This window comes from Ascaphus truei, chromosome 3 (assembly GCF_040206685.1).
Source record: "Ascaphus truei isolate aAscTru1 chromosome 3, aAscTru1.hap1, whole genome shotgun sequence".
Taxonomy (NCBI): domain Eukaryota; kingdom Metazoa; phylum Chordata; class Amphibia; order Anura; family Ascaphidae; genus Ascaphus; species Ascaphus truei.
This window is the reverse complement of record NC_134485.1, coordinates 66,619,920-66,646,672: the sequence shown is the minus strand read 5'-3', so window position 1 is coordinate 66,646,672 and position 26,753 is coordinate 66,619,920. Positions and strand designations below refer to the sequence as shown.

Here is a 26,753-nt window from a genome sequence, read left to right as displayed (position 1 = left end):
CACAAGCGGTCTCTAAGACAGACATGGAGGGCTTCATTAAAGAACTTAAAGCGGCAATGCATACTGAATTCCAACACCTATACAAAAATCTCAAAGAAACAACCCCAGCATCTCAGGGAATTCACGGTAAAAATCAAGAATAAGATAGCTCTATTTGCTGATGATATAATAGGGTCTCTCACAAAACCGTTAATTTCACTCCGTAACCTATTGAAAAATTTGGATTCCTTTGGGAAACTCTCAGGCTATAAAATTAATAATACGACGTCTGTAGCTCGAAACAAATTTACCCAGCCATACAGTCAAACTCATCCAAACCAATTTTGATTTCAAATGGGATCCACAAAAAATGAAATACCTAGGTATCCATCTCACCAAAGATTACAACACACTGTATAAATGTAATTATTCCCCTATTTTTAAACAAATCTACAAAGATCTGTCAAATTGGGACAACTGCCAGATATCCTGGTAGGAAAACATCAATAAAGATGAACATCCTCCCTAAGATTCTATATATTTTTTCATAATTACCAGTTAAAGTCCCAGAAGAATTACAACAAATACACACTAACAAATAATATTCTAGGTGATATATAGATCTACTGGAGTCCTAATGCTGAAGGAATGTTAATAGTAGCACTGTACAGTATGTCTTGTATTTGTCTTACAACCCGCGACTCCCCCCTTTTACCTTCCTCAATATTACTTAACTCCCATTTAATTTTATTCTGTAAAATGTGTTATTTGATATATGTTAAATATCTTGTAAACCGGTCTTGAAAATGTTAAATAAAGAATAACAAAAAAAAAAAGTTTGCGATTTTAAACAAGGAACGGGAGGGGAGAGGAGGGACAAGCAAGAGGTAATGGACTAGAAGGAATAGATAGGTATGAGGAAATAGCCATGGGTCATGCGGTAACGGGACATTTAGCAAGCAGGGAGGCACCCATATTAAATACTGATACTAGAAAGCGTCCAAAGACTGAAATTGATGGAAGCAGAAAAGGCCTGAGCAGAGAAGCCAAAAATACCACACAGACTGGTAGAAACCTTAAGTGCATGTTTCGAATCCAAAAAAAAAATTGCATATAAAATGGGGGAGCTTTAAAGAATAGCCAGAAAGGAGCAATATGATATCATAGGTATTACTGAAACATGGTGGGATGAAACTCATGGCTGGTGTCACGTACGGCACCCCTGTGACCATATGATAATGGTTAATACACAGCTATCTAGCTGACTCACTTTTCACCTTCCACAAAAGGTCCCTCAAATGAACAATATTTCCCTTCAATCCGTCCCAATATACCATCTGTCACGAACCGCACACTTGTGAGCTCGATATGCAACCAGGGTTAATACACACGGCTAAACTAAGTAACTCACCTTTCGCCTCCACAAGGTACTTCAAATGAAAATTTACCCTTTACTCTGTTGCAATAATACCCACTGCCACAAACCAAGAAATAACCGACTTGGCACCAAAAAATCTGTTGTAGCAAAAAGGTGTTCGAACATGTAAGTTACGGTTTCTTAAAATTAAAGGATAAAAACATAAGTAGAAATTCCTTTACTTTACTACGTCATAGATTTTTCCCAGAGAGGTCACTGGATTTGGAAAGATGAGAACTCACATGTCTCATCCCAAAACACACCAATGCTAACTTTAATATCTTCTTGCTAAGCATTATGTACCATTCTTGTCCCATTGAAGAGTCCACCCCTGTCAAAATCAGCTCGGCCTGACATTTATGACTGACTAAAAAAAACCGCCTCTAAAAAGATGTTTAAACTCTGACTAAATATATGAAAGACCTTGTATCTTAATTTCTCTAATACTTAGACAGACGTGAGTCACATCAATAGGTTCAGGCAAGTGAGCTGAATTTAACAATACCAATTATGACCGACTTGCCCCTAAATTTGAGCAACAAACTGATCTGTTCCTTGCCACCACCGAAACAAAATGTTTGGCCTTATGGCATTCGTCTCCATGAAACGATTACAAATATCTAAACGTTATACTGCAGAATAGGGGTCAGGTCCAGGATTCCATATTTCATATCTTTGGAACTGTAGGGTTAGTCACGCGCCTTGGCACTCTGGAGAACACTTCCAGGAATGCTTTGACAGAACCTTTAAGGCTACGGCCCCAGTGCTCCCTGCTGCACGGACTACAGCTGCGATCGGCGGTCTGTAGGGGAGCTCGGAGGGCGGGGCATATCTGCCTGCCATCGGCTGAGCGCGGCCAAGTGACCACGGCACGGGAAGACACAATTCTGGTCTACCCTGCCAGTGTATGCATCATAGCGCTTTGCGCGCTCCCACACACACAGCCACTGGGGCCTGCCCCACAGAGGGCTATGCTGTGTGGCGCGCACGCTGTAGCAAGCACCGCCATGACCACGGGGACTCGGGCTAAAAATGTCCTGTTGACTTGAGTGTCGGAAGAGCCATATTTAAATCAGTTTCCATGGAAAACAAATGCCCTTGTCTCTAGATTCAGTGCCATACAGCACAGGCCTGGTCTGGCAGGTCATAAAACTATTTCTTTAAGTCAAATTATAGCCACATTAACCCCTGATGTACCAGATTGATTAAAATATGGCATTTTTATTACAACTGGGCAGTTCATTTAGAGGGTTATTCCTTTTTTGGAGGGATCAAGAAAATAGAAGATTAGGTGGTGTATGTATGTATGTATGTATGTATATATATATATATATATATATATATATATATATATATATATATATATATATATATATATATATATATATATATATATATATATATATATATATACATACATACACCACCTAATCTTCTATTTTCTTGATCCCTCCAAAAAAGGAATAACCTATTACAGACTTTCCTCGCTTATCCACCGGAATCCGTCCCATGAACCACCGTTGGATGACGGACCATCGGATTGCGGATCCATGTTAATGCACAGCGGTCTGCGTCGGATAAGCTGTTCTGACGTCGGATAATGTGTCCAGCGGACTGCATTATGCGGCATCTGATAAGCCGTTCGGAAAATGGATCGTTGGATCCACCTATATTAAAACACGACCTAATGTTTTTTTGCATTCTCAATTTGCAAAAGTAATTTTGGCTTTCTTAATCTCAGATATTTGGTGGTTTATAGCATATCCCTACACAAGTGTTTTTTTTTTTCTCCTTATTTGTACTTTTACCTCCACTGCAAATTTCAAACCACGAAGTCTCTACAACGATGTTCATCTCCGATAGGAAGCGGAACCGCAGTGCTACGGTAGGGGGTAAATGTTCACCAACCAGAGCCAGGTGACAGTTTTGTTAGAGTAGTCATGGTCGGGATGCACGCAGATGGCCAAGGCAGGCAGCAGAGATGCAAGGTCAGGGTCACAGGCTGGGGTCGTCAACAGGGAATGCACAGGAATAGACAGGGTCTGGGAACATGTGGAAAAGAATACTATGCTTGGGTGGGGGCTGGCAGTCCATGACTGGTATTTAAAGCTCTTGAACATGTGTAGCCAGCTACCAATTTCAGGAAGAGGTTTGCCAGGAACCAAGATGGCCACAGCAGCCATGTAAGGGCAAGTTCCAGCAAAACCCCGAACCGGAACCTTTTAGTCGCTACGTTTTCATCAATCCCTTTATAAACATCTTCACTTGGTGGTTTAAAATCTGATTTAAAATATATATATATTTATATAGATATTTATATATAGATATATATATATACAAATACAACTGTATTGCATACAGTTGTATTTGTATATATATATATCTATATATAAATATCTATATAAATATATATATATTTTAAATCAGATTTTAAACCACCAAGTGAAGATGTTTATAAAGGGATTGATGAAAACGTAGCGACTAAAAGGTTCCGGTTCGGGGTTTTGCTGGAACTTGCCCTTACATGGCTGCTGTGGCCATCTTGGTTCCTGGCAAACCTCTTCCTGAAATTGGTAGCTGGCTACACATGTTCAAGAGCTTTAAATACCAGTCATGGACTGCCAGCCCCCACCCAAGCATAGTATTCTTTTCCACATGTTCCCAGACCCTGTCTATTCCTGTGCATTCCCTGTTGACGACCCCAGCCTGTGACCCTGACCTTGCATCTCTGCTGCCTGCCTTGGCCATCTGCGTGCATCCCGACCATGACTACTCTAACAAAACTGTCACCTGGCTCTGGTTGGTGAACATTTACCCCCTACCGTAGCACTGCGGTTCCGCTTCCTATCGGAGATGAACATCGTTGTAGAGACTTCGTGGTTTGAAATTTGCAGTGGAGGTAAAAGTACAAATAAGGAGAAAAAAAAAAACACTTGTGTAGGGATATGCTATAAACCACCAAATATCTGAGATTAAGAAAGCCAAAATTACTTTTGCAAATTGAGAATGCAAAAAAACATTAGGTCGTGTTTTAATATAGGTGGATCCAACGATCCATTTTCCGAACGGCTTATCAGATGCCGCATAATGCAGTCCGCTGGACACATTATCCGACGTCAGAACAGCTTATCCGACGCAGACCGCTGTGCATTAACATGGATCCGCAATCCGATGGTCCGTCATCCAACGGTGGTTCATGGGACGGATTCCGGTGGATAAGCGAGGAAAGTCTGTAATAGGGTTGGTTCAACAAAGTATCCGGCGCTCCTCCTTCTCTTACCATGCACACCACAACTGGAACAATCTACCGGAGACTCTAACAGCCGCCTCCAGTGTAAGTTATTTCAAAACTACAGTTGTCTCACATTTTAATGTGGTCTGTAACGGTTACATACGCCTATAACATATATCATCTTTAAATGCCCATGCAATGTCTTGTATATAATGTATAAATAACCCTGTTCACTTAATGTAACAAATGTATTTGTAACCATGTATTATTTGTCATCATAACTCTATGCCCAGCACATGCATAACATATGCCCATTACATACTTGAAAACAAGAGGTAACTCTCAATGTATTACTTCCTGGTAAAACATTTGTATAAATAAATAAATACATTTTCATTATTCGGATATCAATGAGATTAGCATTACAACTAAAGGAAACAAGGTTTTGGGTTTACTAAACAATAATTATTTGACCCAAAGTATTGACGAGCCAATCAGGAGATGTAAAAGTAATAATAAATATGCAAGTCAGGGAACATTTGGGAAACAGATCATAACATGGTCTTATTTGAAATAAACCATCAAAAACTATATTATATACGATCAAATGATTCCATTTTAGAAAGGCAGACTTTAGTAAACGAAGGAATAATCTGCAAGGAATACATTGGCATGATATTTTTGCAGGAGAAAATGTGGAAGATAAATGGGCAGACTTAAAAACATTGTTAGCAAAGCACACAAAAGTTGCAAAAAGGACAAACAGATTAGCAAAAGTTGAAAAAAAAAAAAAAAAGTACGGGGGGAGGGGGGGGATTGCGATCCAAAGTAAGATCAACCCTAAAAAAGTTACATTTCATTCAGAACAAATTAGAAAAGAGAATGTGTGACCCTTTCAGTGTGAGATGCACAGGCGAATTATTGGAGATAAGGAAATAGTGGAGGTATTAATTAAATAATTTGCCTCTGTATTTACCAAGGAGAAGTAAAATGCCAAAAATATTTCAACAGGGGGAAGCCAAAACCTCAATATTAATTAACATTCTGTTAATAGAGGAAGAAGTGTAAAGGTGGCTTGATAAAATTGAGATTAATAAAGAACCTGGCCTTGCTCGATGGCATGCACCCAAGGGTTCTTAAGGAGCTATGTTCAGTAATAGCCAAACCATTATAGTTAATATTCAAGGAATCCATGTCCACAGGCGCAGTAACACAAGATTGGCGTCACGCAAATTATATTTAAGGAAGCCAGTTCACAGCCCGGGAATTAAAGAGCTGTACGTCTGACATCAAAAGTTGGGAAGCTACTTGAAGGTTTAGTAAGGTATACTTAATGGATAACAAAATTATTAGTAATAGTCAACATGGATGTATGAGGGATAAGTCATGCCAAACTAACCATATTAGTTTATTTGAGGTGGTAAGTAGGAATTTAGACCAGGGAAATGCAGTGGATGTGGTCGACTCAAGTTTTGCAAAGGCTGGTGATACAGTGCCACATGAGGTTAGTGTACAAAATAAAGGACATTGGTCGAGGTTAAAATATTTACACCTTGATTGAAAACTGATTGAAGGTTACAGAAGAGTCATAAAATGAACCTTTTCCGGTTGGGCTAAAATTGTAAGAGAGTACCTCAAATGTCAGAACTGGGCCTACTTCTTTACTAATGACCTCGAGGCTGGCATAGAGAGCAAAGTCTCCATTATTACGGAATACACTAAATTATGTAGGGTAATAAAAGCAGAGCCGGGTGTAATTTCTGTACAGAAGGACTAGGATAAACTGGAAGTTATGCATATGGGAAGAAACAATAAACAGGCTACTTACAAATTAAACGGGATAAAATGAGGTCAATCCTTGATGGAGAAGGATTTAGGAGTGCTTGTAGAAAGCAGGCTTAGCAAAAGTGCCCAAAGTCATGCAGTAGCTGCAAATGTGTAAGGAATAGTTTTTCCCTCTAAAATTCAAGCATATTAATGATGATTGCAGGACAATTGTTAAGAGGATGTCTTACAAATAAAAGGGGATTAGTTTAATTTATTTTAATATTAGAATGAGCTCTGAAGATCTTATGTGGAAAAAGGTCAAATCGTCCCTAGATTCAGTTACAAGTGAAAGGATTTTAAGTGAAAGAGGTGTGGTTAACCTATTCTAACAACCAGAATAGGCAGAAATGTTATATGATGGTCTTAAGTTGCCTGGTGCAGGGGCCCCAGAGGGTGACAGTTGAGTTACAATTGAGTTACAATTGACAGCCGTTGGAATAGCTGACAATCATTTCTGATAAGCTTGAGTTCCTTATATGTTCATAAGGAGATATTGTATGTCATCAAGTGGTACAACATACTGTATGTAAATACCATGTTAGGACATAATACTTAAAGTTAAGATGGCTGACTGGGTAGTTTTGTCTGGATACATATACAGCAGTTTTAGCACAAGCAAGCGATAGACAGGTGGGGGGCACAGAATAATCAATTCCACCAGGATGGGAAGATAGGATGCTACCATGAGGAGAGGGAGACGAGTTAAAACCAAGATAAAGGAAAGAGACGTTTTATCACGATATTAAGATCAATTACAAAGATCCCACTCAGAAACAGAAAACTATGCAACCATTTTTAAGAAGATCATAACTTATTTGGAACGTCACCACCATTTTGCTCTATTTTTATGTGAGTTAAAATGAGAGTTATCTTCAGAATAAACATTTCTTTTTATGTGATGAACCAGAATTGCTGAGGTCTGTTATCCTGGAGTAATTATAAAAGATGTAAAGGACATTTTACATTTACAAATAAGATCTTATCTTGCATAGAATAGGGTATGGATGGAAGGGAAGACTAATTTTGCCACTGTATAAATCCTTCGTAAGAATGCATCTTGAATATGGAGTAGAATTTTGGGTACCACTCCGTAAAAAAACACATCAAGGAAGTAGAAAGAACACAGAGAAGACCCACCATATTAATAAAGGGGATGGCAGGTCTGACTTATGAGGAAAGGCTAGCTTAATTAGATTTGTTTACATCAGAAAAGAAGCGTCTAAGAGGGGGTATGATAACTATTTTCAAATATACAGTATTCAGGTTCAATCCAACTTTCAAAAAAACTATTCATCCAAAGTACAGTACAAACGACACAGGGTCATCCTTAAGACTGGAGAAAAGGAGATTTCACCAGCAACAAAGAAAAGGGTTCTTTGCAGTAAGGGCAGTTAAAATGTGGAATTCATTACCTACAAAGATTGATGGCAGATACCATAGATATCTTTAAAAAGCATAGACCTCTTTTTAGAAAGGAACGGTATACAGGGATATACCAAATAAGTAAACGTGGGAAGGTTGTGGATCCAGGAAGAAATCGGATTGCCATTATCGGGAGTCAGGAAGGAATTTTTTTTCCCCTGAGACATCATTGGGGCTTTTTTTTTGCCTTCCGCTGGATCAATAGACTGTAAATACAAATATAGGATAAGTATTTGTCGTCTAAATGTACCATAGGTTGAACTCTATGGACATAATGTCTTTTTTCAACCTCATCTACTATGGAACTATGCAACAACAATTTTGTATCTGCTTAGGTGTACAATGTGATTAATCAACACATCAAGTACAACACCTTCAAGTTCAAGAAGCACGACTAATTATAAGACTTACACAAGAGGGTACAGTGATGCGCTCAATCACACTCACCCAAAACAAACATACACCCGGTCCCTCATGCAAAAGCAGAGGACTCTCAGGCTGTATGCAAAATAATGACATTGCTTTGTGCATTAAACAACGTGCCAGGTGCACAGCCAGCCTGCCTGCATCCTCTGAGCAAAAGGAAAAAGATCAAAGCAACAGGTGGGAAGATGAGTAATGTTAACCTGTTTTATGCTGGAGGGAGTTGCAATACACTGCTGTACATGTGTTTCAGGTCTCTCATTAATCTTAAATCGTCGCATTTAATATGCCAATTATTTTAATCATGTTCAACTCTACATACATACACATACACATACACATACACATACACATACACATATATATATATCAAATATTCCTGTATGCTCATTTGCATGTCTTAGGCAGGTCTGCAACCCCGCCTTTTACCATTATCACCCAGCACACAGCACTTCCACTGCAGCAAGAGATTCTGGGAAATGACATGCAAATGGGCACACAGTGTCACCTTTTGCTTCAAAACCATTTTTAACATGGTTCCCTATAGGCTTAAGCTTGTTGCATGGTCACAGCTTTAAGCACAGCCAGGGTTAAGATGCATAGCCAGAAAACCCACCAACAGACAGCTGTTTCGACCTTAATGGGTCTCCTCAGTGTGGGGTTGGTTAACTGGCTATGCAATGAAGCAATGAGGGTGGGGTTTACCATACTTAGTTAAGTTATGGTGGGATAGATATATATATAAATATATATAAATATATATATATATATATATATATAGATATATATATATATATATATATATATATATATATATATATATATATATATACACACACACACACACACACACACACAGATCTCCAACACACACACATCCAAATACTGAAGAACACATATAAAGATATAGATATACACAGTGTATTCATTCCTAACAATGCTTTACATATCACAGAGATAACTTTTAAACAGGAAAATTAAGTAAATGATAAGAGCTTTAGACTACAATGTAAATATAAGGGGGAAATTGACACTTATAATAATCATGTTTTACTAAATTAAGGACCCCTGGCAATCAGCATGCACATTACTCTTTACATAATATATATATTACTAAACTTACCAAAGAAAAGTACTGTACCTTTCAATATATAAAAATGGGAAAAAATGTATTAAATACAAAGCCCGTCACCTGAGCACAAAGATGACAAGGTGTCTAGTGTTGGAAGCACAAAAACAAAGAAAAACTATTGTTATACCTCCAACAAGAGCGCTCAGCTTGCGTGACCCTGAAACATTGACCGCACCCACCAATATTTCTCTAGGGCAGCACAGTTGCTACGCACTAGTTGCTCATTTAATCTTAAACTCTTTTGGTGCCATCTGTTTCCCCCGAGGCTGACAAATCATGACACAGAGATAGAGCAAGACAGAGATGGAACAAAACAATAAAATAATCTCCTTGGTAACAGCTCAGTTTTTTTTTATTTTGACAACAATCCTCGGGGTGAAGCTATAGTGAGCACCAACTAAAGGTGAGGTCTTCTATAAAATAAACTGTACTTCAGACATGCTTTCACAGGCAAAATTCTTCCCTTGTAGGTACAGTATATGTAAAAGCACAGACTAAACACCATTTTGGAAACCTGGCTCATCTGAATTTTAACAATTCTTCCCTTGATGTATAATTGTGGCAGCTATGGAAGTTCTTGTCCTTTTGAACAAAGCGGCTTTTAGAGTACTGTACATCCTGCAGGCCACATTTTGTTACTGCCTAACCGAGAACTAATATACTGTACTGTATGTCCTTCCCGCATGCTTGAACAGTAACTCAGACAGCAGGCAGACACATCAAAACCAAACAGTCTACTGGCCAAAAAATAAATAAGACAAACTTCAAACTAAATAAAATATCTATCCATACACTCAATAAAACACATTTCCTTGAATCAGGACTTTTTATGTGGAACGAAACACGTAGATTTCACAGTTTTATTTAGATTTTGAATATCACGTCAAATTCCCTGCCTGTGTTAGCCCAACAAACGCCCTGCTTTATCTGGGACCGTCCCAGAGTGCAACGGTCTGAACAGAAGTCCAAATAAATCAGGAATAACAGATCTTGGTAAACCTAAAAATCTTGTTACAATTGGCAACATTATTTTTCCCTTCAAATAAATCACAGCTTACTTTTTCCAGAGAAGCCTCCCACTCTCTCCATAATATATATTGCTAGCTCATGTGAACCTGTTGCAGTTGAGCCTTCCAGGAATTTAGAAGTTCTAATTTTGAAGGCATCACCTCAATATTATTTATATATTGTGTTATATTGCCTGGTCTACATTATTTTGGATTTCATGTTTTTTGCAAACAATATATGGTTCCACCAGGAAATTGCAGTTTTAACTAGTAAATGTACACCTAGCATTATCGGTATCCATGCAATAAAGTTCCACTGTGAAAGCTATTTGGCCACTCACAATCATAATCTCAATTCAAGCTGCAGAAAGAACAGACATTGGAAATATTTCACGGTTCACAGCAGCAGTCAGATCGTTTCTGCTCCAGTGTTTTTAATCACTGGCTGCATGCAGCATTTGCTTTCTTAATCCTTAAATCCTTTTCACTTTTCTCTTCACAGATAATCTAGTTAAAACTCCCTCCTCCCACCTGCCCTGTCTGTCATTTTGCCTGACTGTATAGCGGACTGTCTAAAAGAAAAGCATGGAATTAAACTGCACTACAACCCCTACACTAAACTGCAGTAACATAAAAAGACAAATGGCATTGTCTATTATGAGTGACAAATGGAAGACCAAAGGGTTTATATGTACACAGAGAAAAACATAGCTTGTTGTAAAGACCATACAATTCTCCCTGAGTTTGATAAACTCTTCTACCACCATAATTGGGAGTACCAATCCTGTCCTACAATCAATATTGGTTTATTTTGTAGCAGTGTGTGTCTGATTCCAATTAAATTATTTCATAATTTTGCTTACATTGTTTACTGGTTGTTCGCGCCAATGACTTAATTCAGCGCCTTGTCGTCTGCTGAAGGTGGGATGACATCCATGATCTTATATGATGCTTAAGTGTTGTTTCATTAAGATATTGCCAAAATGCATTGGAATTAATGGTACATTCCTGGAATTGGCCTTGTGTACATGTTGCTGGAGACTATTGTTCTGTGAATAAGGGAGAACTGATGAGACCAAATATATAAGCAAGTATTCTCCATTACTTTGATGATACCGCTTCGTTTGATTAAGGGTTTGTATTGTCAGTGGAAACTGCTGTAAATTGTGTTTCTCATTAAAGCCATTGGACCTGCTAAATATCTGATTCCAAGACAGCCAGATTATCAAATATCATCAGCGTGGGAAAGTTCTGGGGATGTTCACAATTATTTAAAAAGGAATCATAATGAAGAACATGTATTAGATATATATATACATTTCATTCTTCTACCTAAAACCTCTTTATATGTCTACTTTAAAGAAGGATTTTAGTATTGCTGCATAATGCACCCCATGTTGCATACAAAATATGGCATTTAGACAGAAGCGGTCCAAGAAATATAGTAAAACAAGGGAAGAACGTGACTCATATCCATTTAGTTTAACACATGCACACTGCAGCATTCTAATCAACCACCTCTCAAGTGTTCAGGCTTTCAATAAACAAATAACTGGGGAAGTTAGGTACATACACTGGTGTGCAGAGGTATTCGCCATGCAAATTTTTCACATGTTGTTAACACCCGAGCATACTCCATGACGCTTTCAAATTACACTTTACATGTAGAATCTACAAAAACGACTTCAAAGTGCTAAAGCTAGAATATGCATATAGAATATAAAGAATATTTACAGAGAAAAAGACATTAATCTCAGTTTCATACATATAAACCACTTTGCCCTAAAACAGCTCAGGTGCAAATTCATTGTTTGAAAGGTCACAAAATTAGTGAAATTATTTCAAACTGAGTAATCAAAGTGGTTTAGCTTGTAGATCATTTCCCTCAGGTATATAAAGACGTTCAAGCTGCAATTCACATAGTGATCCAACAAAGCAACCATGAAGGAGCTTACAAACAAGTCGAAAAAGTTGTAGAAAGGCATAGAGTAGGAGAAGAGTACAAGAAAATGTAAGACGTCGATTGTCCCTCTCAGCACAATGAAGTCCATTATTAAGAAGTGGAAGGTGGATCATACCACCCAGACACTACGTAGATCAGGTTGCCCTGAAAAATGAGCAGCCGGGCAAGCAGGAAACTGGTTAGGGATGTCACTCTGAAGCCAACAATGACCTTGAGAGATCTGCAAAGTTCTGTGTCCAAGATGGGAGTCAGTGTTCACACATCAACAATAAGCAGGTCCCTATACTCTGGCTCGTTATGGATGGGTGGGCAAGAAAGGAGCCATTAATCAAAAAGACACCTTAAATCACGTATGGCGTTTGCGAAAAAGCATATAGATGATACTGCAGACATGTGGTTACGTTTTTGTCGTCAGACGAGACAAACATTTAAGTTTTTGGTCTAAATTCCAAGTGTTACATCTGGCGCAAGGCCAACACTGCACATCACCCAGTCAACAGCATCCCAACTGTCAAGCATGGAGGTGGCGACAACATCATGTTATGGGGATGCTTCTCTTCAGCAGGGACTGGGAAGTTTGTCTGGATAGAGGGTAGAATAGGAAAACCTGATTGAGTCAGCCAAGAGTCAAACTGGGGAGGAAATTCACATTTCAGCAGCACAAAGTCAAAGTCCCACTGGAGTGGTTGAACAAGAGGCAAATTAATGTTCTTGAGTGGCCCAGTCAAAGTCCTAACTTGACTCCAAACGAACATTTATGGCAAGACTTGAAGATTGCAGTCCATTGACTATCCCCAACAAACTTTATCAGAACGGGATCCATTTTCCATGAAGAATGGGTAAACATTTCACCATCCTACTGTGCAAAGCTAGAAGAGACCTATCCAAAAAGACCCATAGCAGTAATTGCTGCAAAAAGGTGCTTCTACCAAGTACTGACTTTAGGGGCTGAATACTTATGCAAGCAGTACATTTCATTTTGTATATATCCTTTGCTGACATTTAACCTCCTCCTCATATAGACAGTGTCCAGTTTAACCAGTACAGCTTTGTACCTTACACATTTTTAATTTTATTTTTTTCCAACTGTGCAAGCATTATTATTCCTTCCAGACTACAATAATGGCAATCAATTTACGCCACAAATCAATATACTTTCCATGTTTATTTATTTGGTATATACCTGTATACATTTCCTTTCTAAAAAGATGTTCAACCTTAAATATATCTATCTATTCTATCTGCCATCACTGTCTTCGTGGATAATTAATTTCACATTTTAATTGCCCTTTCTGTAAAGAAATCTTTAGTTAGTTGCTAGTGAAATCTCCTTTCCTCCAACTTTAAGGTATAATCCTGTGTTGTTGGTACTATCCTTGGGATCAATAGTTCTTTTAAAAGTTGCTTGTATTGCCCATAAACATATTTGTAAATGGTTATATCTCCTCTTAGATGCCTCTTATGGAGTGGTGTCCAAAACTGTACTCTATATTCAAGGTGTGGTCTTACTAATTATTTATACGATGGCATTATGCTTTCTTCCCTTCCATCTATAACCCATTTTATGCAAAATAAGATCTTAATTGCTTTTGCAACTACTACCTGAGATTGAGCACCATTACCAAGCCTACGGTCTACAAACACGCCTAAATCCTTCTCCAACCTGTTTATTCTTGCATCCCAAATGTATACAATTACATTTGTCTGCCCAAGTTTCCAGTTTATCCAAGTTCCAATGTAGAGAAATTACATCCTGCTCTGATTTTACTACCTTACATAATTTAGTGTCATCAGCAAAGATGGAGACTTTGCTCTCTTTGCCAACCTTAAGGTCATTAAATAAGTTAAATAGCAGTGGCCCCAGGACTGAACCTTGAGATACTCCACGTACAACTTTAGCCCAACCTAAAAAAAAGTTACACTTATGACAACTTCGTTGTCCAACTTTCAACCAGTTTTCAATTCAGGTACAAATATGTACACCCAGAGCAATTTCCTTCTTTTTGTACACTAACCTCATGTGGCACTGAATCAAACGCATTTGCAAAATCTACGTAGACAACATCAATTATCACCCTGTCTAAATTCCAACTTACCTCCTCAAATAAACTAATAAGGTTACTTTGGCATGACCAAGCCTTCATAAATTCATGCTGACTATTACTAATAATGTTATTATCCATTAGGTATTCCTGAATATTATCCCGTACTAAACCTTCAAGTAGCTTTCCCACAATTTATGTCAATCTTACAGGTCTGCAATTCCCTGGTTGTAATCGAACTACCTTTTTAAAAATAGGCACTATGTCTATTTTATGCCACTCTTGTGGTACTGAGCCTGTGGAAATGGAGTCCTTCAATACTAAATGTAATGGTTTGGCTATTACTGACAATTTAGCATTGAATGTTTAAAAAATAAATAAATTCCCACATGGTGTAGGGGTGTGTTTGTCATGTGACCCTCCTCTGCGCTCGAAAGTCTACGCAAGTGCCGCGCACGTGGATGCAGCCTGATGAAGCAGGGAGAACTGCAGAGAGGAGAGAGCTGCAGATGCTGGCAAGTCCTCGCGAAGCGAGATTTTATAACACGATCCCGGTTATAACGTGGTCTCATTCTGTGGACCCCGAGGACCGCGTTATAACAGGGTTCGGCTGTATCTGTCTTTTCCTCATCTCCAATAATTTACATGCCCATCTCACACTGGAATTCTCTTTCCTAATAATTTTGTTATTAATGTGCTTGAAGAACTTTAGGGTTGATCCTACTTTCTATTGCAATTTTTTTAGTTTGTTTTCAAATTTTGCTAATCTGATCGCCCTTTTGCAACATTCCTTATAATTCTGATATGATCTCTCCGTCCCTGCTGCCTTTAAGAATATAAATGCCTGCCTCTTCCTTTCCTTACCTGTTTATTTAGTTATACTGGTTTCTATTTTTTTATTTTATATTACCCAAGGGTATACACTGATAAATGTACTTATCTAACACATTTTTCAAAGACTGCCCATTTATCTTTCACATTTTTTCCTGCAAAAATGCTATGCCAGTTTATTCGTTGTAGATTTTTCCTTAGTTTAATCAAATCTGCCGGTCTAAAATTAAGAGTCTTTGTTGAAATCATATAATATGAAATTACATTATATATCAACAAAGATGCAAATATTTTGCATCTGTAGATTCTGGATATTTTCTCCTTTTCTTTCCCTTTCAGTTTTATCCTAATTAGGCAACTGAAATTACAAAACACTCTGTACATCAAAGCAAACAAGTTTGCATGCCTGAGGGTTATGATGTCCAATCTTTTGAAAAAAGGTTACAATTGCAGTCTATCTAGAAGCTAATGGTGTCACCCTGTCTGATGCCTTTGTTAGACTGAAGATATGAAGAATGCCTTCGAGGTCATGTCTGGGCCTCGCCCCACGGGATCTGAAGTGCATTGAGAGCACAACGGAAATATGGCAGCAGATGTATCACTGTCTGATAACCACTGTAGTCAAAAGGAGGTTCAAATCTTTTAAGGAGTTCCTGGGAAGACAACACATTCACGCCAATCAATGAAACAGTACATGTACTGTTGCATACACTGGATTCAAATCGGCATTTCCATCATTTTTTTATGTCTGGCTCTGAACCATGTTAAATTCAGTTTTGGGGGCCCCATTGCTACCAGAGATATAAATCTCGAACGGGCCTCGGCTCCGCACGCAACATGGTGGTTTAAAGAAATTGCGCCACGTGGGCCAATAGGAAACCACAACGTCATCCCTTGCAGCTACCTATTGGTCCGTGTGACCTGGGACCTTCAAACCTGCATTAGATACCGGCATCAGCTTTACAGGTCAATATTCCTGGGAGCAGGGAGTCCCCGTAGTTGAAAAGAACGCGGTTCAGCTCCGGAGACCCTGTGCTTTCCACCCAGGTGGGAAATACATATTTAAGTAAAATGCTCATTTAAAAACAAAAAATATTTTTATCTAAATATAAAACTCATTCGACAGTCATAGACCAGTGTTATCATTTTTGTTAGCATTCATTGCGCTCTATTAAAATGTATTCCCAACAATCTAGGTCGGGTTCCGTGCATTTATGCTTAAGCCCTGTCAAATCAGATAGTAATTGACGCCATTAGTGATGGATGATCCTTCAAGACCTTGAAGAACGAAGTCTTGCAAAGTCCCATAGCATAATAATGCATCACAGAGTGTAACGCGTAGCTCACCACAAACGAAGCGTGACCGCAGTGCTGAGGTAGGGGATTGGATAACGCCAACCCACAGCCACGCGGGATCGCCTAGGGTGTAGAGTAGTCGTTCAAGCCAGGTCAGGATTACAGATAGAATAGTTAAGGTACTTGCCAGGTTCAGGAGCGGAGAGTTGCGGGTCGTCAGTGTTTGTAGCCAGGTTCAGGATTGGAGAGTATCGGATAGTGGGGGCACATAGCCAGGTTCAGGATATGAGAATATGAGAATATCAGATCGTTGGAGTACTTAGCCAAGGTCAGGACTGGAGACAGGATAATGGTCATACAAGCCGGATCAGGAGTGGAGAGAAGCGGAGTCCAAGGTACTAGCAGGGTTCAGGCAACAAGATGTTAACAGGCAGGTAAGGCAAGGTCACAATGACTATGCTCAGCAAGGAATGAGAGCAGACTGAAGGTATATATAGGAGGAGCCTCCAATAGTCAGCCAGGGCAGAACCCGGAAGTGCTGATAGGCTGTTGGTGCACACAGGTGTGCCCTATGTTGCAGCCTAATCGGGGATGAGGGTGGAACTGCTCGTGCACCATTCCACGCGCGTCACGGAGGCCAGGGGGCAGGGCTTGGAGCGAACATCACTCCCACGCCGATTCTTGGGACAAGAGGGGGCGGGACAAATCGCGCGTGGGTCACGGAGGTCAGGGGGCGGAGACGAGAACGCGTGTCATTCCCACGGCGATCCTGACTTTCCCCAGCGCGGGGGCAGGGTTTGACTCGCGAGTCAGCAGGGAGGCTGGCCGAAGGCACCCGTCGTGCGACAGATGGGGGCGGGATCAGAATCCGCGGAAGGGGGATCAGGACGCGCAAGGTCCACGCGCGTGTGCTGGGACCACGAAACCGCACATCCTGGGTGTCCGTCACGGAAGGCTTGTTGAGGTGAGGAGACTGCGACCACCAGGATGGCGAATCCTCACACAGAGGACATTTAGATTTGAAAAAGTATGTATGTAAAAAATTATTTAAATGAAAAAAGGCTACGCTACAAGAGAGAATGGGTTATGCAGCACTTTATTGGCACTAAGCAACCTCTACTACCTAGCTCGTGCTTTCAGAATCTAATTAGTGACCATATGCAGATGTGCAACAGGATAATTCCCTCTCTACGTGAGTCTTAAAGCATCAGAAAGCAAAGAAATTCATGATCAGCAAAATCAATTAAACACACTCTTCATGTGCATAAAACAGATTTGCAATGCACTGCTAGTCCCATAAGCCAGAATGTGTTAATAGTTTCGTAATGTTCTTGGAACCACGTCTTCATTGTGATTATAAATGGACTAATAATATGAAGAGTAATTCTCCTTCCATCTTTACATTTTGTTGGGTTTGCATCTTTGTCACTTTGCCCGGATTGGTCAGCACCTTGTTAGACTACGCTTGGACTGCTCAAAATTAGCAGATACAGAGAAAGTGCAAAGGCATTTCCTTGAAACCCCTGAAAGTTAAGGGTTGAAATTCCATTTGTATTTTGTGAAATTGCCTATCCTAGTCATTACTTTTTATTAACAGATTTCACCTACCTTCCCTGGCTAATATTCAGAGATACAATACAAGAGCATTTCTTAGAATAGGGAGCATTCAGATTAGAACGAAAAACTAATTCTCATGCTTTCCTCGCTATATCCAACTTCTCTTACCATGCACCCCACAACTGGAACAATCTACCGGAGACTCCCAAAGCAGCCCCCAGTCTAAGTTCTTTCAAAACTAAAGCAGTTTCACATTTTAATTTGGCTTGTAACTCTTACATACGCCTATAATATATTTTATCTTTGCATGAACAGTTAATGTCTATATATAATGTATAACCCTGTTCATTTAATGTAACCATGTATCTCATCTCTATGCCCAGGACATACTTGAAAACAAGAGGTAACTCAATGTATTACTTCCTCGGAAAACATTTTATAAATAAATAACCCCGCTCCAAAATATTTTATGGAAGATCATATTTGTATTGGACATACAGCAAAAAAAAAATTATTGTACATACAGAATATATTAAAATGTACAAATAACCATACTGTACATATAGAAAAGACACCCCCAAAAAAAACTTCATTCCAATATAAAATATACTAGGTGGACACCACGACGAGAGATCAACGTTTTGGCTAAGACATAGCACATTGTTAATAGAACGGGGGGGTTTATAGACTGTATAGCAATGATTTTTTTTCTGCTGTAAGTTTATTGGATATTATACTGTGTATGCCCAATAAAAATCTGGTCTTACATCAAATATAATGCCTGATGTTTTTATTTTATTTTATGGCGACAAGTCAATTCGTTTTTTCATTGATTTATGCTGGTAACAGAGAGGGAACGTCACCTGTAATGTTCATTAAAAAAAAAATATTTTAAAAAAAATACAAATTACACCCCCATAGGGTAGAATGATAGTGTGTATATTTCTGACTTTGGGAACATAAATGTAGTCACTTTTAAGATACATGGTGTAGACCAGATTTACAAAAGGTGCCATCCAATCAAAACACCTTACGCAAAACCATATCAAATTAAAGCAGCAGTCCCATCTAGCCAGTTTTAGAAATGTGGTTGAGTAGTTGGCACTACTGAAGCCCAATATAATTGCAGCATTCTGAACTCCTTTACTTACCAGGAAATGCAGACATTGAAAAGGTCAACATTAAAGGGTGCAGGTTACGGGGATCTCGCATAACGGTAATAAGGTAGCAGTAGGCCACAGGAGTCCTACTGGATGTGTGGAAGAGGACATAATATGCATCTTTAGCCTGTGACCCACAGACTGATCTTGTTAGCAGACATTGTTCTTGTGGGTTTCAAAATCCCCAACCTTTGTAAAAGTGGCTATGTGTGTGGCCCTGCTGCTTCAACCCAAACCATAGCTAAGTGAGCTTTTTACAGTGCATTTTGCTGCGGTGGAGGTGGAGGGGTACAGCGTATATACCTACGTACATTGGTACCATTAGAGAGTTCTGTATCTTCACAATGACAGCAGAATACTTCTGTTTCACTCTCTTCCAACTGTGAACTCTGTAACGCAAACAAGATCATGTCAAGGTTTCATGGGCTAGACTGGGAAGCAGATGAGAGGCAGGGAAAGGCCCAAAGCAAAGTGCAGGAACATTAATCACCAGCAGAAGAGAAGCAGAGGTGTGGTTCAGCCATCAGCAAGAAAGCTTAATTAGAAACGCAACACTCAAATAATGTTATAAATGTAATTACTGTACTTATTCCTTCCAATTATTTGGAAATAGATTGATAGATGAACACTTGGCATTTTGCTCATAATATTACCTACAAATACTACAACACTACTTTGTCCTTCATTCCATCTCTCCAACCCATCAATACAGTGGTCATACTTTTCCCTCTAGACTAGAAGTAACCATGTGCTCTTGAAGACAGGATTATCTGATAAGGTATTTAGACCTAGATTCTTCTGTTTTGCTTTAGTTGTACAATTCACTATACTGTCCACGTCTTCACCTTTATCCAAACCGCTTCAAAAATCGGTGAACATGAAACCCTGAGCCTCACTATTGAGCCTGGCTTGCGCGGATATAAGGAGTTCACCTTCCAAAACGTGTAAACATTTCAGATATTATGTTAAAAGTTTCCTCAATTACATCTTTTCTTGTGAATTTAGAAGCAGAGTTGGGGCTCCTCAGTTTAATAAGACAGTAAGTACTCCCCTGGTAAAGACACTTTATATATTTTTTGAACATCAGCAGTTGAAAAGACTCCTATTTTCTTCACTAATTTTTGGTGATTAATGTAATTCAGGCACCCTTAAAGTAACCGTTTAATTAAGTTTCATCCTGTTAAAAAATTGATGTTTCCCTTTCCTCTGTGAACACTAAATTCAAGCATACCAACTACTTCCGTTTATCTGTTTCCAATATATTTGTTATTTGAGTAATGATGGATTCAGAAGTTATATACATACAATGGAGAAAAACAAAAACAATAATTCCCCAATAGTTTGGAGCACAGAGAAAAAGTCTGCCCAGAAAAATATATTACATAAAGATTGTACCTCCCCCTCCAAAGTTTTGTTTACTTGAGAAAAGTGTAATATTTTAAAAATACCTTTGTGTTTTTTAATGCATTAAATCAGTATCATTTAACCTATTAAACATGCCACTATTCCAAGTTAACTTTCATTTTAGAAGGGGCTTCCAGTTTAAAGCAGCAGTACTACATGTCCCCCTTTTTCTTTCCATAAGTACAGCATGTTACAATGTATAATTCTACATTCTTATGCAATCGTTTGGTGCTCCTGTTATAAATCTGTAAAAATCCTAACGAAATGGCCACCTTCTAACTTTGTGCTGCAGTCTAACACGCTGCAGCTACTATGTCGTATTATATGACTAAGTGTAACACATTATTGTTACAGCTTTCAGAGTAATAGACAGTCTGCTGTTTGAAAAACAGCAACAGATCTGTTTGCGATACTTTGCTGCCAAAGGGCAGAGCTTAAAAATGGTGTGTCAGGCTGAGTCCATGGTCTGAGGCGCGCTGACGCTCGTCAGTGAGACCCTGCAGCAGCAATGAGAGCAGCTTTAGCAGGGGCTCGCACACGCGTCCGCAGGCGTAGCTCTTAAAATTTTTTCGTTTCGGCGCTCACGGGAGCGCAGGGCCAATCACGTGAGCAGTTCGCCCTGGCCCGCCCTCCAACGGCTCGCGAACTAAAGCCAGGGAAAGCACCCGCTTTCCCTCAGCGCGCCTCCGCACGGCTGCAGTTACCATGGACTCAGCCTTAGAGCTTATTTGAAAAGAGGAAGTGGATATGACTTTCTAGATTGCTGTAGCAACCAAAAGGATGATCAGCAGATTTTTAAAAAAATCATTAAAAATGGCTTTAGAAGTAAACAAAAATACAGACAGTATTATCTAATACTATAGAATTGATTTTAAAAAAAACATAAGATTCTTCATATTTTGCTGCTTTAAGGCCAGAAATGTAGTGGAAGAATGGGAGACATCTCCGAGCACTCCATGCTATGTTAAGATGTCGCTAAAATATGCATCATGGCACCAGACATAACGTTTTGTATGTGATGTCTCTCCAATTCCTTGCCTCCAGCCCTGATAAAGGCATCCTTGCTGAAGCCTAATTGTTGGCTATACAATTTCCTGTATCTTACCCTAGTTATAAGTGGAGCATCACCTGATGGATTCTTGAACAAACTCCAGTTGTTATACTGTACTAGACAGTGACAAGCAAAACAGAGTATAACTATTGTACGTGAGAAGCTATTTTCAAATATAGTGTCGGCCAATTTGTCCATGGTGCTTTACTAAATTTGCACAACTACTAACTGGGACAAGCCATATTTATTGCCAATATTAAAACTATTTGGGGGGAAAAAATCCTATTTCCAACATTGGAAAAGAATGCAGTGGAATTTTTTTTTAATTGCTTAAAACAGTAAGTTGGTTTGACAAAGATTCTCTGTTCTACGGCATGTCCATTATGAGAAAAGGTGGTCATGAAGACCCACATAGCTGTTCTCTCTACCGTACCCCGGTTCACCCCCTTCACTTGGAGTGTACATACCAAGTGCTGACACTCACTGACTACCTTCCAAGCCATCTTGGAAGAGGTGCAAGGTATTTTACAACATACAGAAATAAAATAAATCCAAAACAGATCCAAAAACCGGCATAAAACCGTATGGTGAGCAAGATAGTTGACGAAAGACCTTCATAAGTTGGAAAAGACAGGAGCGGTCCAAATGCTGCTGGCATTCTACCGCCAGGTCACTTCGTCACGCGCCCGACAAGCCAGATCTGCCACACCCAACCGCTACGACAACTGCATGTTTAAATGTCCTGCACGGGGCCACTACATGGACAGGCTGCTCCGACTCCCCATCTTTAAATGTCCCACTGGACATCTAAACATGCAGTTGGAGTGGGCGGTCGGGACATGCAGTTGTCGGAGTGGCAGACCTGGCTTGGCGGGTCGAGCATGTGCGCCGGACAGCGAGCGGTCAGGAGCAGACATCGCAACGCAATGTCCCGTGGCGAGCTGTCCTACAGCAAAGTGTACCGGTGCGGAACCATTCCGATCTCCGGTGTCTTACCCAGAAGCATTGCATACGTACGTATTCGTTTTTTTCTGTAAGGTAAACATTGCTGCTTTATTCAGCAGGAAGCAAAGATTTTGCAGTCTATTGATATAATGCATATAAACAGCGACAAGGGATTGCATTTTAAAATGCATTCAGTTTTTGCAAATATAATCTGGGGCCTAATATTATAGGTTTCCAGATATATCCTACACTGATACAATGTTCATTCTATGACTGAGGCACCAGCACACTCCAGAGAGACGATAAAGAGATGGTTTATAGCTACTCAACCTCATCAAGGAAACAGTATAAAGTGTTTATGGAGACACTTAAGATACTGCAACACAGGCAAAATGTAATTCTAAACGCCACAGAACCAACGCGTATGGCTTTGGTCCCGCTGCGGCTGGCGGCGCGCGCGCAGGCCACCAGCTGCTTGCCTCTGTTCTTGATGTCCCCGCTGGCTCCTTCCAGAGTGGCTGACTGCGTGCTGTGACGCAGCCGGCGCTACAAGGAGCTTGTGGTTTCGGCGAGTGCCGCGTCACGTGGCATGCAAGTTAACCAAACATCCCAGCAGCCAATCCGATTTCCCCCCCCTGCTCCGATCTCCCCCCGTTCCGATTTCCCCCCTCTGCTCCGATCCCCCTTCAGATTCCCCCCCTGCTCCGATCCCCCTTCAGATCCCTCCCCCTCCGATCCTCCTCCCCCCCCCCGGTCCGATCCCCCCCCCCCCGGTCCGATAACCCCCCCCCCGGTCCGATAACCCCTCCCCCCGGTCCGATAACCCCTCCCCCCGGTCCGATCCCCCCTCCCCCCGGTCCGAACCCCCTCCCCCCGTTCCGAACCCCCCTCCCCCCGTTCCGAACCCCCCCTCCCCCCGTTCCGAACCCCCCCTCCCCCCGTTCCGAACCCCCCCTCCCCCCGTTCCGATCCCCCCTCCCACCGTTCCGATCCCTCCCCCCCCGTTCCGATCCCCCCCCCCCGTTCCGATCCCCCCCCCCCGTTCCGATCCCCCCCCCCCGTTCCGATTTTCCCCCCTTGCTCCGATTCACCTCCCCCCCCGTGTGTATTTCCCTGTGTGTGTGTGTGAGTGCCCGTGAGTGTGTGAGTGGAGGGGAGCAGGGAAGGAGCTGCGGGAGGGAAGCTGTGTGTGTGGGGGGGGGGGCGGACGAACGGACGGACCATCCGCTCAAACCACGCCCCCTCCCGCTCCCTACAGACCGCAGGTAGCGGTCAATTGCCTTTCAGCGCGCCGCCTGTCTGCAGTGCGGGCGCGCTGACTGAGGCAGCGGGGCCTTAGCCCAACATGTAATGGCAGCAGCCACAGAACCACGCGTAACATGTAATGGCAGCAGCCACATAACATTCATTCAACTAAAGCATTTCTTTCAAAAGTTGCATGCAAAATGAATGTATGTATGTATGTATGTATGTATGTATGTATGTATGTATGTACTGAAGGTATATTAAAGTAGGTGAAATAAGACTACACCCCATCTTGCTGCTGCTTCAATATGTAGCCTTTCTAGTCATGTCAAAAACACATAACAGTGTACACCTGGGTTATTACAGACATTATCAAAGCATATAACTGCCAACGGTTAAATGCTGTATGCTAAAAATAAATAACCTTTGTACACTACAGACTGTGTACACAATATGTGCATCACCTGTATACTGCTTCTAGCTGCACAGGTGCACACTGCATTAGATTATAGAATTAATGATTTACCTAGACAATGAGATATCTGTTCGCTTATAAAAAGTAATCTGTAGTTGTGAGTTTAATCACTAAAACGTAGTACCCCGCTAAAAACACAATGCCAAGAAACTGAAGGTTGCATAAATCGTACTATATCCCGGAGTGCTCAGGAAGTGATTTAGCATAAATGATACTTAGAAAAAAATAAACCATGCAGCACAGGTGTCCTGGGCATAATCCACTGCGCAAATCAAGAATACAGCAATGCTGCAGACTAATGTCATTACAGTTATTTTATTAATCAGATAGCAGTTTATATGCTGTTCATATTATTCACACGAACACATTCAAAACGATAGGTGTATGTGGGAGGAGAGCGACTCCCAAAAATAAGTATAGCCACAAAAGTGAGAGCGCCTAACAAAATACCAAATGTGTCAACTGCAGAAACAAAAAAAGGAGATCACAATCGGTTTGGTATATTTGTCATTAGTTTGGATGAGGGACCTCTTAGGCCTCTGGCATGGTCAGCGCATAAGGGCGCGTTGCTGCTCGGCACTGAGCCCCTGCAGCCGCAATGAGAGCGGCTTTAGCAGGGGCTCGCGCACGCGTCCGCACGCTTGGGGAAGCGTGTGTCTGACGGAGTTTTGAAATTTGGCGCTCGCCGGAGCGCAGGGCCGGTCACGTGAGCGGTTCGCCCAATGAGGGCGAACCAGCTCCGTGACGTCACTTTCCCGCCCCAGACCCGCCCACGGACGGCGCGCTGTGTAAGGCCAGGGAAAGCACCGCTTTCCCTGAGCCTCAGCGCGCCTCTGCACTGTTTTGGGCACTATGTCCCAGGCCTTATTTTACTTTCACTGAGGTAGTCTGGTTTATACAGAGATGCATCTTGCTTACGAGCGCATTTTGCTCATGCACAGTACACTGTGGGGGTAACCAACATTACCTGGTGGGGGCTCTAGGCCGTTTATGCTGCAGTTCCAACCTCTGAACTACTCATTTTATTTAGTGGAATTGTGTGGGGTTCCAGCACTCAAAACTAGTTCTTCCTGAGAATTGTTTTTCTATCAAAATACCTCTGTACTTATGTGACCGTACCTTTAAATTGCATAAATTGACCCTCGATATATGCTTTTATCACTATACAGTACATCATATTTTTTATTCAAAACATTTGCTTTCTATTATGTATTGTGATAAAAGTATATACAGAGGGTCAATTGATGCAATTTTAAAGGTACAGTCACATAAGTACAAAGGCATTTTGATAGAAAAACAATTCTCAGGAAGAACTAGTTTTGAGTGCTGGGACCCCACACAATTCTACTGATTATTATTTGGACCCTGGAAGGGGTGAGGGGGGTGGGGGCTGTCCTTGTGGTACCATTCAACACAGCAAAATTATTTTTTTACATAGATGTGGCTGACCAATAATTGCATATACTCATTTTATTACTTCTAGTCCACTTTGTGTCCTTTTAATCGTTACATTTCCAGCTGGCCTGCAGGTCAATTAGATGGTATCATTTTGGTTGTATGACAGCCATACAAAAAGAAGGTTCAAAATAGTCTTATTTGTGCAGTAATAATACACTAAAGCAGGATTGACACACACCTCTACAACCTGGTGTCAGAAAAAACACCTCGGAATGTCCCATGAGTCTCAGGAAGTTCTGCTGAGAACTGCAGGCCTGTGGAATGTACGGTAAGAATATGTGGAGTGTGAAACGCATAGGAGGGTCCACACCTTTTTTGTTGTTTATGCTGGTTGGGCAATACATTTTTCATTTTTTTACACTACCTGTCTCCCATTATTTTGGGCAGTGCGCTGCTCCATGCATTTTTTTTGCCTGTGGAATGATCCGGTCTCAAAATCTGCCGGTGCTGGTCAAGCCAAAATGATTAGGACTTTGGCAGCCTGTGGCCAGCAGAATATCATTTTCTGCTCCTTTATCATTGAGACACTAAGCACCAGAGTTATGGTGGGGGTGTCCATGATGGACTGAGGACTTGGAAACTTTCATAAAAAGTTGCAAAAGTGTAACCCAAAATCAACAGAGTTAAAACTGCAGCACCAAAAACAGTCATAAGCTTTGTTCAAGAGAAACTGCACATCCCGCCAGCTGGCATTCTGCATATTTTATGATTTCTTTTGCACTGGAATTCCAGATCAGCTACTTCGTAATTCAACTAAAATATCATGCTGGCAGTCCTAAAAAAAATATGTAATTATATATTTGGTCATTTTAGGACATTACAGGGTGTAAACCGGAGATTTTAAATGATGAACATTACTTGCAACGTAAATATATTTTTAAAAAGCA

The 26,753-nt window shown here is 40.6% G+C and overlaps 1 protein-coding gene across 4 annotated transcripts in view; it reads right to left on the bottom strand.

Annotated features, from left to right (window-relative positions):
• The window catches only part of SSH2 (slingshot protein phosphatase 2), a 227,903-nt gene that overhangs the window by 161,614 nt on the left and 39,536 nt on the right, over nucleotides 1-26,753 (bottom strand). For 2 of the 4 annotated variants that reach the window (XM_075594229.1, XM_075594231.1), the window contains exon 2: nucleotides 19,600-19,677. The exons of the other annotated variants lie outside the window; for them this stretch is intronic. In XM_075594229.1, coding sequence (XP_075450344.1) covers nucleotides 19,600-19,677 — 78 coding nt within the window. The remainder of the gene's footprint in view (nucleotides 1-19,599; nucleotides 19,678-26,753) is intronic. 4 annotated transcript variants of the gene reach the window in all.